The sequence below is a fragment of the Spea bombifrons genome, chromosome 1, assembly GCF_027358695.1.
Source record: "Spea bombifrons isolate aSpeBom1 chromosome 1, aSpeBom1.2.pri, whole genome shotgun sequence".
In the NCBI taxonomy this organism is placed as follows: domain Eukaryota; kingdom Metazoa; phylum Chordata; class Amphibia; order Anura; family Pelobatidae; genus Spea; species Spea bombifrons.
In genome coordinates this window covers 21,848,438-21,865,803 of record NC_071087.1, presented here as the reverse complement: position 1 = coordinate 21,865,803, position 17,366 = coordinate 21,848,438, and the positions used below count along the sequence as shown (strand labels likewise).

General features: G+C 37.0%; 1 protein-coding gene across 1 annotated transcript in view; it reads right to left on the bottom strand.

Moving 5' to 3' along the window:
* The window catches only part of GABRB1 (gamma-aminobutyric acid type A receptor subunit beta1), a 150,594-nt gene that overhangs the window by 65,900 nt on the left and 67,328 nt on the right, over positions 1-17,366 (bottom strand). The window contains exon 4 of the mRNA XM_053458422.1: positions 4,327-4,547. Within this exon, the coding sequence (XP_053314397.1) occupies positions 4,327-4,547 (221 nt within the window). The remainder of the gene's footprint in view (positions 1-4,326; positions 4,548-17,366) is intronic.

Here is a 17,366-nt window from a genome sequence, read left to right as displayed (position 1 = left end):
CAAGGGTGGACTCATCTAGTTTCTGCACTCTTGCAATAAAAACCAGTAGTCAGTGAGTCAATGCTCAAGGCACACAGTCAAGAAACATATGTTTACCCCTCAACCCATTGTGCATGTTTAGACCATGTAACTCCATACAAGTGAAATTTACAAAGTAGCCACTTTTCTAAGCAGACCAAAGCATACTTTCAAGCAGCCAGTTGAAACTGAGTAATTGAATAGTTAACATCAACCAAGCTAAACTAACTGTAAAATGTGTCCAGATCCTCTTGATACAAACTGAAATTTAAATAAATTTAAATAAACCTTTACAGATACACTACCATTCAAAAGTTTTAAGCATCAAATCAAAGCATTATTAATATTATGATTATATCTGCATAGATTTAATTTGTTTTAAAAAGTGAAAAGGTTCCAGCATTTTTGTGTCATTGTGCCACAGTATTTTTTTCAACTTTCCACCTTGACATCGTTAGGGTTCTGTCAGTATTCATTGCTAGGGCCATTTTGTAATCTACATAGATATATCATATATATATTATAGATAGTAAAGATTGCAACATGGTTATTTACATGTAGAAAGCAATTAACAGACCGAAAGTAGAAAGAGTGAAAGTTGAAAAAATATTCTGGCACATATTAAATTTAATCTGGCTACAAAATGGTAAAAATACCTCAACTGAAATGGATTAGATTTCTCTGCGCATGCGGCCTGCATTAATGTAATTACGGCACCTTTAGAAAGTTAAACTGACAGGTCTACAAATTTCTAGACCTTCAATTTGATTGTCTAGAAAATCTGACTAAAATGTATCATTTTAAGATATGCTATTTTGTTTGGGCCCCATTGAAGTGCCTAAAGAGTGGATGTTTCTTATATTTTAGCATTTCTAGTGGTCCTTTCCACCACAGATAACCGAATATTAAATAGGTCATATAATTGCAGACCATGCACTATTCACTTCTGTTAAAACCAAGTTTAGATGAGCCCCTGTGTCAAGAAATGCATTATCTGCCAGGTAGCTGGGAGAGGATCCCAGAGGCTGGGTTAGACTGGCACCAAGCCTGACTTTTGATGGGCATTTAAGATGGCCAGCCAGGAGCAGCAAAACATATGCCAGACTGATGGACAGCGCGATCATTGCTTCATTTTATAATCTCATTTTGGAATTATCAACTTTATCACAGGGAGTGTTGTTTATATGCTAAATTTCCCCATAGGACTATGCTTACGATTCAGAAAAGTGACTCCAAATACCCCAAGCAAAGCAAAATTGTCACAATGTATTTGTTTTCCAACGTCTGGCGACACAATAAATATATTCCCATTTAGATGGGAAAAGAAAAGCGTCTGCCCAATCCAGAATACTGGTTGCTTCTCAAACCAATAGAAACTTTCCTGACATATTCCTCTTCTTGGTATCTATACATTTCTTTGTGCTATTCTTATTATTCATCATACTTTATGTAATGCATTTATTTCTCCTTTAGGTTTTTATGAAACTACTGGTTACAGAAAGTCTGGAATTCTTCTTCTTGGCCTTCTGGCAAATGTCTGTGTTTACAACTTGCAGAACAGAAAACCAGTCCTTTTGTCTCCTGTAATTATCTAATTTATTTATAGGCTGGCAATTAATTTATGCATTCATGTTTGATTAATGCCTACAGACTGATTTAAATAAAAGTTCAAATTCACTACTATTATACGCTGTACAAATGGCAAACATTTAATCTAATATAGTTAACTGAACACTACATAAATTAGGCTCAGGTACAAAAATATGAACATTTAAATGTAATATCTCTTTCTAGATTTATAATGTAATGTAACAAGTAAGATACTCATACTCTTTTAACACAATTAAGTATGGATGATTTTATTTGCGTGATGTTAAAAATAAGAGTTTTCTAATGATCAATTAGCCTTTAAATAAACATTTTTTGAGGGTGTGATTCTTAGTTTCTCATTCTAAGAAAATAGGAAATATATCTTGGGGTCACAAAGAAGTATTTATTTATTGACTGTCAGTAGATGCTTATTGCCTACTTTGTCATTCATCTTTATTTTTACTATACTACACTAAAATATTTGTGTATTATTCACAGGTATGTGCACCTGTGTCTCTATAAAAAGAAACACAACATGGCTACCTGCTGATACATCTGCTCCGTACATGGTTTCTAAATGGAATTTTTAGATTTGACACACGCAAAGGATAATTGATTATTAATTTCTATAAAGGCATAATGACATCAATCTTTATAATAAATCAAAGATTTAAGATGTTGTTCCAAAATGTATCCGTCAAGTGTTGGAAGCTGCACACTTGTATTTCTTTTTAAATTACACTTGCCACCAAAATTGCTGTTATTTAGAAGAAATGTAGAACTGACCTTGACAATTTCACAAAGTAACTTATTTCACTGGATTCCTATTACGCTCACTTTCTCCATTTGCTCAAATGTATAAAAGAAAAATATAAATAATCCGACAGCCAATTCACATGACAGCAAGGTAGCATAATGGGGCAGTTCTCCACACAATTCTCTTTTTCAGGTATTATTGAAGCATCCTATGTTTCATTCACTGTCCCATTTCACTGTTTAGGCAGCTTTCCAATAACAAATATTTTATGGTTACTTGGGTGGTTGCTGCCTCTCGATGATTGCAATACAGGAGCCATTGCTGTCCCATGTACATGTACATATGTCTTTTTCTTCTTTGGGGTCTACCATGTGATGTTTTTAAGATTTTTAAAATTAAAGTTGCTTTAAATAATGAAAAAAAAATATTGCTACACTTAACCAAACTTGACATTAATGTTTGAATGGAACGCACAAACACAAAAGAGAGAAAAAAGAAAGAAAAAAAAGGATACTACTGGTATGTTAGCTGGAATATTTTTGCATGCTGCAATTGTTAATATGCAAAACAAGTATAAAAAACAGAACCCATGTAATTCTCTGAAAGATATATCCAATGTGTGTCTATATTTACTATACCCCTTTATTTTGGTAATATGGTGCCAAGTCATTCAGGTCTATAATCACACTCGAACACCTAATATTCGCAAATGGAGAAAACCTTTTTTATTAGAGAGGCCCACCTAGCTACAATGGCTTTTGATGTGTTTGTTCTTGGTTTTTTTTTCTTCCATTTTCTTCCATTGTTCTGATTACATTCAGACTGCTTGCTGCAAACAGACACCCCCCACAAAATCCATTTAACTAAGGGCCAGGGGGTATCCAAATACACAGAATATTCCATATAACACACAAAACGATATATTTACTCCAAGATTGTGTTTTAGCAGTAGTTACATAATAATGGTCTAAAACTTTGTTATATATATATATATATATGTATGTATATATATATATATATATATATATATATATATATACACACACACATTTATAAATTATATGGGCAACACTATTTTCGTTTAACTTTTTAAACGAAACTAGTATTCAGAGTGATTGTCTGCAAATCATACCACTTTGCTTCTCCCTTTTTTCTGCCTATTTTCATTATTTTGGTAAATATCAAGTGTTCAGCATTGTGCTAATTAAAATCAGACACTTATCCCCACTTCAGTTTAGTACATTGTGGATAAGTAATGTCAAATCACTTACATGCTGCACTGTGTAGAACATTTAAACATTCAAAGAATTTGACTGATTAAGATGACAATTTCACTGGTCTGACAGCAAGAGAGAAATATTTTCTTTTTTTAGCTGAAGCACCTCTTGAAATTGCTGGAGAAATTATGCTTAAAGCTTGTTACATTTGATTTTCGCCTTTGCTTCTTTATGCAAATGATAATGAGTTTGATTACATACAGTATAACTCAGGCAACTTCATCTTGTACAGAACTAAAATTATCATTTCCACCTTGGAAAGGCATGACACGTGACTAATTTCAAATAACACGGAGGCCCTCTTATTTATGATGTCTGCTTTTGACGACATTCTTCTCTTGTCTTGTGAACACATTAGCAATAAACAATAAATTATACATTGTACTAGCAGAGCTGGACAGTCAACATAGACAGCTGACTACAGCAATGAGCTGGTGGCAAGTGTCAATGGGGAGATGGAGCATCAGAAATATACTGTAGTTTGCCTAAAGACCTAGAAATCCTAGGGTTGTGTCTGGGTATTATAGTGCTCATGATCCTCAAGCAGGCAGCAGCTGTATCAGGATAGTCATCCCTCCTGATGAAAAAGAAATACCATCTTCACCTCCAACTGTTGTAGGCTACATGTTTCAACATACTTGGCCAGAGAATTATATTGTTGTGCAATAGGATACTGTTTCCTACCTTAAGCCATAAAGGACCGTTCCATCGGGATGCAGTCGAATCATTCTGTTCTTCACGGTAACCCCATGAACAAATGATCTCTTATCATTAAGAAAGTATGTATCTGGTACCCAGAGCTGATCGGCTACCCTGTTGTCCAATGTAAGGTTCAGAGGAATTCCTGAATATGAAAGTCTTTTGTCTCTCCACGACTGCTGGAAGTACATTGTTAGAGTATAGTCCTAAGGAAACAAGCAAACAAATTATATAATGTCAGTTCGAAATGTAATATCAAGATATCTCAAAAATGCAGAATAGTCTGTGGTTAATGGGAAAATATCTAGAAGGGTAATTTTTCAAAATATCAAAGTAGCATCAACATAAAATTTGCATCATATTCACAAATATTCACATCATTAGCACAAATTTAATATCTCAAACATGATACATAGATATCGTAACTAATATTGCGGGCATGTCTCCTTCCCGATAAACCTCCACTCTCTTGCCAATACATACATCTCGTGCCATAACAGTTCACAGACAGGATAAGGTGTAAAACCTAATTTTTCCCCTTTTATATTCCCCATTGTTTTAGCAACCCAGTGATTCCAGTAAACTTCCAATGCTGAAGCTGTCTTCAAGCAAATCAAAAATTAAATGTCCAGCATATGATATGAATATGCATATAATCCCCATGGAGCAAGACCACAAAATAATACAATGTATTATAAACCCAACAAAACATATAACATAATAACAAATGTATCAAACCAAAGTGCTTTTGCCCAATGTGTTTTCCATCTCAAGCTACCTTCCCTCCAGTGATGGCCTTATCTGAAACACCATTCTAAGTCTATTATATGGTTCCCACTGGCCACACGTTGAATATTATGGGAGTCCGCTGTATCAACATCCTTGGACAATACCACAAGCTATTTCTGGTGTGCCATTTTCAATGACATGCCTGAGTAGCTTTGTATAGATCTTCTACTGCCAAGTGAGGCATATACATGAGACATCTACGTTTCCCCCCTGTAGTGCAGGTAAGTATGGTGCCACCCTCATAATAGAGTATATAATCGCAGTGAAGCATGGTAAATCCAAGGCAGATCACCGTGTCTAAGGGATTATCCCGTTCCTGAGGGGTGATTGTTCATGAATAGGCAACCACCTGCTATGTCTCTTCAACCCTGTCCTCCATTGCCACATACAAGATGGCGCCTGTATAAAGCCCCGATGCTCCACTGAGCAGGACTCATTTGGCACCTTGTCCAGCTGCTTATCACTTCTTTGGATATAACTGTCCCCCTGCAGTTGGGCATGAATGGCAAAGGTTTTTCCTTTTGCCAGGGAAACTCATTCATTTTTAAGTCCAATGAAACCCAATGCATTTCAGTATTCACAGCATACAAATCAGTTAATTCACTCTTTAGTTCCTGCAGATGCTCTGTATCATTCTAGATCATGGAAACTAGGGTTTAATGGGAGTGCTGGCAGCCCAATGCAGGTATTAATAATTAGGGTGTTGATAAATAAGTTTTTGAAAAAAGGTTGGTCTATAAATATCATTATTGTTATTGCAGCATAAGAACATAAGGATCAGCCCATGGATGTCAATTAAGTCCACAAACAATATTTAACAAAAAGTATGATCACTGTCAATGGCTTTTTCACTAAAGCATGAGTCTGCAGAAGTGTTTTTTTTATTTCCACATACTATGGATTATGAAGAGCCAACCTTGCAAAAATGTAACTTTTTTACATTGCAATATCAAATATAATAAATATAATAAATAAAATCCAAGATAGAAAAAATAGCAGTGTTCAGAAAAGAATAAAGAAGGCAGAGATCCATGGTTACAAAGGAAAGGCTTTATCTGTGAATGTCTCCTAGACTACAAAATATGAGAACATTCATAAAGTACACGTCAAAGAACCATGAGTAATTTCAGACGGTTCAACTGATGGATTATCCCATTGATTACGTCCAGCCTTGTTACATCTTTATTGTGTGTTTCCTATTCTTGTTAAATAAATAAATAAAAAATAATACATATTTAAGGTCTCAAGCACACAAAAGACATTTCCTTTTTTTATACAACTTTTATTTCCTAACTTGCTTTTTCATGTCATACCAGATGAGGTACAATTTACATATAATAAACAGTAATCCAATGAATGCAAGCACGTTATGGTGTTAGTAAAACAAACACAATTTAATTTTACTTTTTGTAAGTAGGTATATAAAAATGAATGCAGCAGAACAATTCCATATTAACATTTCATCGACAGTAAGGACCTAAGTGTGGCATCAACAGCATTTCTAAAGTGTTAAACTGAACGTTCCTATCGACTATGTCTACTTATAGATCATACATCAGTGAAGCATGAAGAGCAGGCCAATTCCTTTTCATACAAGTGGCTCTTTTCTTTAACAAACACAGTATTTGTCATGTCATTTATATGCATTTGTCAAGAGCATAGTCACCTTCCTACTGGTACAACCAAGATGCTTTGATTTGCCTGAGGATTGTACTGCACTTGATCTAGGCTGGCATGCCTGACTGCTCCATATCCTCCTTCAAAGTTTATATATTCTAATCTACTGGAGGAAAAACTGGAATCAAGAAAGAAAAAGATACTTTGGATGGCTAATTTATATGGTGGTATATATCACAATAAACCTAAGCATGTATTTAAATACAATTCTGAGGAGTACAGGTAGATACTTCAATCATGCAATACCATGAGAGAGGCATCTGATTGGCCCCACATTTACTCTGCAGACAACAACAACCCCAAACAAACAGCCAAAGTCACTAAGAACTATCTCCAGTGCAAAGAAGAACAAGGAGTCCTGGAGGTGATGGTATGGTCCTCAAACTGCCACAATCTCAATACCATAGAGCATGTCTGGGATTACACAAAGATAGAGAAGCAACTGAGGCTGGCTAAATCCACAGAAGAACTATGGTTAGTTCTCCAAGATGTTTGGAACAACCTACCCGTCGGGTTCCTTACAAAAACTGTATGCCTAGTTTCCCTATAAGAATTGATGCTGTTTTGAAGGCAAAGAGTGGTCACACCACATACTAATTTGATATTGATTTGAAATTTCTGCTGTTCACTCACTTTGCATTTTGTTAAATAATAAAAATAAACTATTAAAATTTCTATTTTGAAAGTTTATATACACACATATACATACACACTATATAGACAAAAGTATTGGGACACCTGGATCAAACATCAGATCTCAGTCAACAACTATCATTATGTGAAAAACTCAACCCGAATAAAACCTGAAAATAGTTATTACATCAGAATCCGGAAAAAGTGCTGATATTGTACAAGCTACAAAGTCAATATGCCTTCCTGTCCTATTCCTGACTTTTATACACTATATGGACAAAATTATTGGGACACCTGAGCATTGTACAAAATGCCTGGGTATGCTGAAGTGGGACATACCAAGACATTTTGGACAATGTTATGCTTCCAACTTAGTGTGAATGACTGTGCCCCAGAACACAAAGCAAAGTCCATAAAGACCTGGTTGGATGAGTTTGGTGTGGAACTTGACTGGGCTGGACCTCATCGAACACCTTTGAGGTGAACTGGAATGGAGATGGTGAGCCAGGTCTTCTCATCCAACATCAATGACCTCACAAATGCTCTACTGGATAATTGGGCAAAAATTCCCACAGAAACACTCCAAAATAACTCTCTGAAAACCCACCTGTTCCCAGTACTCCCAAACAAAAAAAGAACACAAAAGCTTGCTTCACATTTCCAAAATAACATCTTGATGAGTCCCAAGACTATTGGGATAACAATCCAGAGCACACAGGCAAGTCCACCTCTTAAAGGCTCAAAAGAAACACAATTAAGGTTTCAGTGTGGCCAAGTCAAAGTCTTAGGATAAGTGGTACCTTTAAGCACAAAGAACAAAGGTAGCTCCATCCATTCCTCGTATGTAAATAAATGCACATTTGTGGATCAACTAAGGCCTATATTACCTACTGACTAGTATCCATTTATAGAGATTTAAAGATTTATATATTCAATATATATTGTAACAGAAATCAGGGGGTCTAGTGGGAAATCCCTGGCCCTCGTTGCTGCCTCCTTCATAGCGAAAGTCGACTACTGGATGAGTAGCCATTTCAGTTTTCAAAGTAAAGGTGTTCCTCTGGGGGGAAAAAATCTCTCAAAGAACTGTACAGGACACCTCAGTCAGGATTCAAGATAACACATTTTATTGGGACTGGACATTGTTTATATAGACACTGCACTAGCAGAGGGGAAATTGACAAACACAGGAAACAGGAAAGGATTGACAAAATTAACACATAAAGTAGTAGGAAGGGATTATGCAGTCAACATTGGCGCAAAACAAATCTCCTTACACAGACAACAATGGTGGTTACACAACAGAGGTTAAGGGACAGGGAGTCAATCGAATGTACATTCTAGAAATCAAAACAAGCGGGTAAAAATACAAAATTATAATTTAATCCCTGTAAATAATACATATGTGTGTGTGTACTGGCAGAGTGTGCAATCCTATGTGGCAAAGCTACTCTGCACATAGGAGGAAGACTAACATTATATCTAGGGGTTGGAATATATACATATAGGTGTATATAAATTTACTATATATGTGTACACACAGTATATACACAAAATATATGTAAAAATATAAAAATTTGGATTTGAAATGGGAAATTCTTTAAAAAATCCATATGATTTTAAAATCGTACACTATTTAATTAACTTCATAAGCGACTCTGACAGAATGAATTTGCAAATATAATGCAGCTAGGCCATGTTAATGAAACTAAGCAAGATGTGAGTTTGACACAATTGAAGATAATTTGCTTTATTGGCTTTTTCCTTAATTGTCTGTCTGACAGACTACAAAGCTCTTTATTGGAAGTTTGATTGTATGTCATACCAAGTAAAAAATACTTTTGAAAGAATCTTCAGTCGAAAATCTTCTCCTGCATTGCCTGCTGGCTTTAATCTGAAGTGTTGCAAAAGCAACAATAAAAAACACATTTGAAAAAAAATGCATTAAATTATGGTACACATTTCCCCCTCCTTGCATTATTTTGCTATACCTTAACACAATACAAATTACCTACATGTTATTTTACCAACATGCATGCATTTTTCAGGACATCTTAAGTGTGGCAAGTTGGCCAAGTTCTTGACAAGAAACTCAAGTTACTGTCGTCAGGATAAAAGTAATTTATTAATGGTTTCCGCAAGGTAAGCAATATGAGAGATAACAAAAACAGAAAAGAAACTAATTCTATTCCATTGCAGAGACTAACTAAACTCTGCCTAGTTTAAGGCAAACCGTACACCACATGATACAATGGTAAACATGTAAAACAGAAAACATGTTTCTCTATTGTCAACAAAAAAAAGGAAAATGGCAATTTTTTTAAAAAAATCTAAAAAGCCCCTAACACCATAGGAATTGTATCCATTATATGTGGCCAAATGTACACATGACTGGACAAGTTGGTGCTGAATGCCATAACTATAGCAAACAATCTACGCTGCCATTTTTGTACTTTTGTAGTCCACAGGAGCTTAGCTGTCTATGTTATAAATTAATGAAGAACAAACAAATGAGTGTTTATATGACTGCATTTATTCCATGTTTGGGATCAGGGATCAGATGATTGTTTCTGGTGCATGCTGACAAGCTAAGCTAACAAGAAAGGAGGAGTCAACTTTCAAAGACTTCTTATTTTTATTTACACATTAGCTACACTAAGCTGGAGGGTTTATTTCCTTTGAGAGCGATCATGTTTCCTGGTCATTGACATTCTGGCAACAATCTTCTACCTTCCGGTGCAGCCTTTTTGTTTAAATGTAAATATCAACCTTCTGTTGTGGTTCTACACCTGCATTCTAGGCACCTGTATTATTTATTCTGGTTTTGTGGCTATTACTGAGCATGTGCAAGAGAATTAAATACTAATATCTGCTGTTTTCAGAAGTCTCATTTTCAAACTCCAATAACTAAAGAATTCATGATCCAATTTGCATGCAGTAAAATTCATTGGAATCAATGCAAGACGGAATCCAACTTACATTAAATATTTATACAATTTTAGAGACTAGATCTTTTATTCTACTCTTGGAATTGGTTAACATATTCTATACGTATTTCACTGAAAAGGCAAGAAGGAATGAGAAAGGGTATCCTTTAAAAAAATAGTCAATTATTCCCTTGTATATTTAATCGCAACTAACAAAATTATAGAATCGTTAAAAATATTTAAATGCTAGTTGGAATATGTGCCTATAGAAATGTAATCCATCATTAAGGTTTCCATTCAAGTTGCACAGCTTGCTACTGTTTAAATGTGACTGATTAGGCACAAGTATCATTAGCCTGGCCGTATTTAACTAACTTCCAAGTTAAAATATATAATGTGACATTTGCTGACTATACCAAACAATGATATTTTAACTGTATACATCAATATACTCATGGAAACCTGTTGACACAGCAACTTTTCATCCACGCAGCTTAACATGATGGCTATTTTGATCAAACACTAGATTTTCTGGTGAAATAAGGCACTTGTTCCAGCAAACAGCTATCAAAATTGGAACTTCTGCAGCAAAAACAATAACTTTAGGGATGTATAAAGCAAACTAATCTCCAGCTCCCACAGACACATACACCCAGACATTCGCACTAACACACACACAGACCTTCACACTAAGATATCCAGCCACTCACAGTAACATACATTTACTACTCACACACCCAGACACTCAAGCTAACATACCCAGACACACACACAAACATTTCCAGACACATATATGGTAACATACCCAGACGTACGCACTCAACACATTCAGACACATATATTATTATTTATTGTTTTATACAGCGCCATCAAATTCCATAGTGCTGTACAATGGATAGACAGGACATAACAAGTAGTATGTAACATAACAAATTGACTAACAGAGACAACAGGTGAGGAGGGCCCTGCTCAAACGAGCTTACAGTTGTTTGATGTATATGTAAATGCCTGCCCAACCACATACACACACACACACATATACACGCACATTCATGCTTGCCCTTCATCTCTCCCTTCTCCCCACTTCTCTTTATGTCCCCTATTTCTTCCTCCTTTTTCTTAATCTCTGTTCCTCATGATCTCTCCCCTTTCTCCCAATCATGTTTTCCCATCTCTTACCTTACTCCCTCTTATTTTCTGTCTTAATTCCTGTGGTGGGAGCGTGAGCTATGTTCCCCCGCAGTGTGTGTGGCTTCAGTGCTGAGTGATGGGATGTGACATCATATCCTGGCAATCAGCATGAATCGTTGGGGCACACTGTTGTGGGGCTGTGAAACAGAGGTCAGAACTTGCACTCCCTTCATTTTGGGCCGGTTAGAGGGAGATCCATGATCTCCACTACAGGCCCTGTTCCACAAGGAGCGAGCAGCCCAGTCCACCTCTGGAGAATGCTGGCAGTGGATAGAGGACACCTTGCCACTGGAGGTGGCAGTCAAAAAAAAACCTGTGTGTACTGTATATATATATATACCGTATTGGCTCGAATATAGGCCGCACTTTTTTCCCCCACTTTAAGTTTTTAAAGTGGGGGTGCGGCCTATATTCGGGGTCTAGCGCCCGACGCCCGGGACATGCAGTCCCGGGCGCCGGGCAGGCAGCGGGGTTAAGATACAGATCCCCCGCAGCGGTGCAGGGGACCTGCATCCTTCTCCCCGATACGCTCAGACAGCCTCCCCTGCCGGCACTTCCCACGGGGGGGGGGGTGCCGGCACGGGAGGTTATCTAAGCGTTTTACCTCTGCCCACCCCCGACTTACCGGAGCAGACTGCAGCGTCCCGGGTGTCTTGCGGGGCCGGCGGGAGACATCTACGCAATACGCGCATGCAACTTCCGGTACCGGTACCGGAAGTTGCATACGCGTATTGCGTAGATGTCCCTCGCCGGCCCCGCAAGACACCCGGGAGTCTGCTCCGGTAAGTCGAGGAGGACAGCGGCAGCGTATCGCGGGGAGGGAGGACAGCGGCAGCGTATCGCGGGGAGGGAGGACAGCGGCAGCGTATCGCGGGGAGGGAGGACAGCGGCAGCGTATCGCGGGGAGGGAGGACAGCGGCAGCGTATCGCGGGGAGGGAGGACAGCGGCAGCGTATCGCGGGCAGGGAGGACAGCGGCAGAGTATCGCGGGCAGGGAGGACAGCGGCAGCGTATCGCGGGCAGGGAGGACAGCGGCAGCATATCTCGGGGGGGGGACAGAGTGGCAGCATGTTTTTTTTGGTGCTTTTTTAAAGAAAAAAAACTTTTTCTTTAAAAAAGCACCAAACTTTTAGGGTGCGGCCTATATACGGGGGCGGCCTATATCCGAGCCAATACGGTATATATATATATATATATATATATATATATATTATTTTTTTCTTATTGTATACCTTTAATACAGAAGAAACTGTATTGTGTAAAATCCATGTAATATTTTCCCTTGTGCAATAATTAAAAGTCCTTGTTACAACATCTTCATAAACTATTTATAGCTATGTTTTATATAGTCTCTAAAGATACATTGTTGTAAACTGTCAAAATATAAGCAAATCACTGCAGACTTGTTTTTTCATTTATTATTGCAACTGCCAATTAGTGTTAAGAAAAAAAATACCTTGTTTTCCAGTTAATACAAACACATCCTCCATTAAGGCATCAATTTATTTATAGAGAAATATTTTATCAAAATGAATCCAGTGAGATTCCTTTTTTTATTAGATTATTTGTTTTTTTGGTTCTCTATTCTTTGTATTTAAAGAGAGAAAATAAAAATAGAAAAAGGGGCACTGGAGAGAAAAAAAAATAGTTTATGGGTATGGGAGGATAAAGGAGGAACAGGAAAATAAGCTGGGGAAGGTGTGGGTGAGGGACAGGGGCAGATTAAGGAGCGTTGGGCCCTGGAGCAATTATACAGGAAGGATGCCTTCTTTGGATTTTCTGCAGTTTTTTTGGTCTTTTTTATGGATTCTGCCCCATGCAATCTTTTTTCTTCTGTTCTATTCTTTCTTTTTTTTTGTCCTACCTCACTTGTGACATTTATTTTCCAATTTCCTTGTCTGTCTTTTACTATTCTGCCCCAATCCACACATAACACACACATGTGCATATACACACATATATATATATATATCTATACACATATATATACATGCCTACACAAACACACACACACAGACATATACTGTATGTAAAAATATTCATATATATATATATATATATATATATATACACACATATACGTATACAAATACACACACACATATATGTACACACAAATACACATGCACACATATATACCGGTATATATATTTATATATATATATATATATATATATATATATATATATATATATACATACAGTACATAGTACTTACTGCATTCTCAATTTCCCTCCTATATTTCCCTCCTTGGTTCCCTTACTAAGTGATATGTTATTTCCCAGCGCGCAGAATGATTGCCACACGTCACTGCTTCGTGGGACAGGTGAGAGGTAGTGACCCATTGGAACATCAGGGCCCTGGAGCAATTGGTGCAGGGCCCTGGCACATCTGCTCCTTGTGCTCCGCAGTTAATCTGGCCCTGGTGAGGGAGGTGTTATTTTATTATGATTACGATTTATTAGGATTTTTAGTGAATAGAATCAAGACAGAAATAAGGGGGCAAGGACAAAATGAGAGATAACTACTGTATATTCTGCAGCTCTAAAGACTTTTATTCTCTTTCACTGCAATGTCTTTTATGGACCTGGAAACATGAAAAAAAAAACCTGAAAGATTAAAATGTCATTCTGCAGAGAGAGAAAGTATAACACGCCTAACACTGCGACCTTCACAAATATACAGGTGGAACAGAACGACCCAGGGCTGCTGCTGTGTACTTCTTCCTGAGAACCTGTAAATAACTTGGTTGCCAGATAACTGAACTGTGCTGTGGATTAAATTATCAAAGATTTTTCATAATTGCAGCTATGCATTAACCGATTGAATATCACATTTTACCTTATTCTATTCAGTCATAAATTACAACTTTGGTCACTTAAGAGGGACTTCCCACTGTCCCTGACAGGATCCTCAACAAAGAAAGCATATTATCAAGCCTGAAATAAATAAATAAAATTACCTTCAGGAGAAGCTGCAGCTCCAGAACTGCAGCGCACCACCTCCTACATGGTCTGAAGTTTTGCACCACTGCTTGGGTTGTAAATCCCCTCCCCCGATACTAGCCTAGCCACTGCTGGAGGTAAAGCTATCACGTGGCAGCAGATTTATCCCAATTTCCAGTATATTTCTGACATTAGGTTAAAATGGGTTTAATGAAGGTTGTAGCATATTTCTAATTATTTTCGGATTTAAAACAATTTTTTTAAAAAATCCACTTTTTCTCTCATAAGAAAATTCCTTCAACTGCTATGATACTTAAACCGAAATCAGATTTTGCATTTGTTTTGCAGATCAATAATTCCTTTAAAACTGGAACAACTACTCTCAAAGCCACGGCTTAAATTTCGTTGACCCTTCAAATGGAAAAAAAGGCTTTGCAAAGCAAAGCATTTTGGCACTAGCAGGGTTAAAGCTCCTCTCTTTTACCGCAGTTGTCAGTGAAGAGATCCAAGATACTGGGGTTTCCATGGAGATTGAAAAGCTGTTCAAAGATATACGTCATCTAAGGCCAAGGACTGTTAATCCACAAACACTTTGAATTTTATTTATCTAAGCTTCTGATGACAAAATTGCAGCCAGGTTCAACCTGCTTTTCTATAACTCGAGTATTTATCAACATCACTTCTGCTTCCAGTAGGCACGGTGCTACACCTTTTTAAGTCTACATAACTGTACACCTGGAATAAGAAATAGTCCTTCCCCTAGAACGATTGAAAGTGCATCATATTTCTAAGGGAACAAACATTTTTCGGAGCTACTTGAAGTTCATTGCAAACCAAAAGATCTAAAGAGATCACTGGTGGTCCAGTGATCATAGGCTATTTGTGGACCACACAGCCATTGCTCCATGAAACCATGAAGGGGTTTCATATTTCAGCCTTTCACTCATCAGAGGCAAGCATAGAGAAGCCAACAACAGACCTCTTTGCTCAAAGTGTGTCATGTTCCAGCCTATGAGTCATCATACATACAAGACCATGATTGCATTCCAACCGAAAATAAACCAAGGTCTCTGTACCTGGATGGGATTGCTTTTCAATGTTTTGTTTGTTTAGAAACATATTTCACTCTTTAACTAAAAATGTAAATATGAACAAGTTTGGGTAAGAGTAAGAGACCATGAGAGATGCCCTCCCTATAAAAACCAAACCTCCGGGGGCTCAGTTACTTGGACTAGATTATATATTGTGTGATTGCATTACAAAGGACTTTTATGACACATTAGTCTTTTAGGTCACAGTAGGGTAAATGCTGCCTTTAAACATACTGTTCCACTTACTCTGCTGCATGTAATATTTTTGTATTGAAATGCACAATGAAACATCATTCATAGTTCTAGAAAACGCCTAAAGCCATTTTGGGAATCATTTTTTAATCATGTCAAATTTTGCCTCAATCTTAATTTTTGTTGGCATTACTTTGCAGTCATGTGGCACGACTGATAGTTTAAAAAGTTTCTGTGTTGCTCTTATGTGATTAAAACTTCAGAGGAAAGAACAAAATTACATATCTAAATCAATTACATATCAAAACCCTCTTACTAGAGGGTGCAATTTATGTGTTTTTTCAAAGTGGAACAGGAATTGTAATAAGCCTTAGGAACACTGATTGTCATATAGATGCATTGGACACTGCATTTTATACAAATAGCTTTAGTCTTTGAGGTTTATTCACTAAACATAGAGTTGTCAGCCATGGTATTCAGCTCTTTCACTTCACTGTATATTATAAAGGCCAACCCCAGTAAGCATATGATGGCCATATATAAAAATGGTGCTGAAATTAGTCAGATTTCTTTAAAGTCTACAGATACATTATATTATACATTATACAAGGTCAGCTCATCCCTTCATGCTGGAAAACCAGCTAGTGGTGGCCCTTGATAATGAATAGTGAAAGAATTATAAAGAAGTGTGAGAATTATACCCTTTTGTATATTGACATACTTGGTTCTTTAGGAGGTCATATCAGGGATATAGATTAAGTATTTTGCAGAAGAGGGATTCTTATACACGCATAAAAAACATAGAATATATCCATAAAACTGATATAGAAAAATTATGCTGGGAATTAAAATGATGTTCTTGATGACATAGTTTACCAACTCAGTGTTTTCCAAAGTGATGCAGAATTATCAGTGACACACATTATGGGGGCTCAAATTTTGAATAGACTGGAAACTTCCTGGTGGCAAGATTTGCGACAACAAATTTGATGAGATACTGGTTGAAATAGATGACATGGGAGATACTGTAATAACGTATGATACAGTCTCTGCATTCGTTTCTCAGTGATGATAACCTTTTCAGTTTTCAACAAGATTTTGAACACACTCTCCCCAGATACATATAAAAAGCATTCAAGTAACCAGTTACAAGTCAGTCATGTTGTTAATATGCTGTTTTTTGTTTAGAACATGCCACCATATACATATAAATCTTGAAAATACAGCTGGTTATCTAATTGCATTGCCTGGTTACCCCTTAGGCTGCTACGTGGACTATAATCTTACTCCTATTCTCTGCACATTTTTTTAAACCCCGTTCTGATTGAAATTCCAGCAGAGTTTCATTGGGAAAGGTTGCTTGGTTACTGGCTGGGTGGAGAATCACAAGTTCGGCATTTTTATGTCGTAGAACACCCTAATATATGCCATTCCTGTTTTGTTTTTTCTGGTTGAAAGCACAGACGGATATTCCTGTTTTATATTAACACAATTAACTGCGGACATTATAGTCTGTCATAAAGTGATGGATTGAAAATAATATCTTCTTGGTGACATAGTCGAAGGAGAACAGCAACATC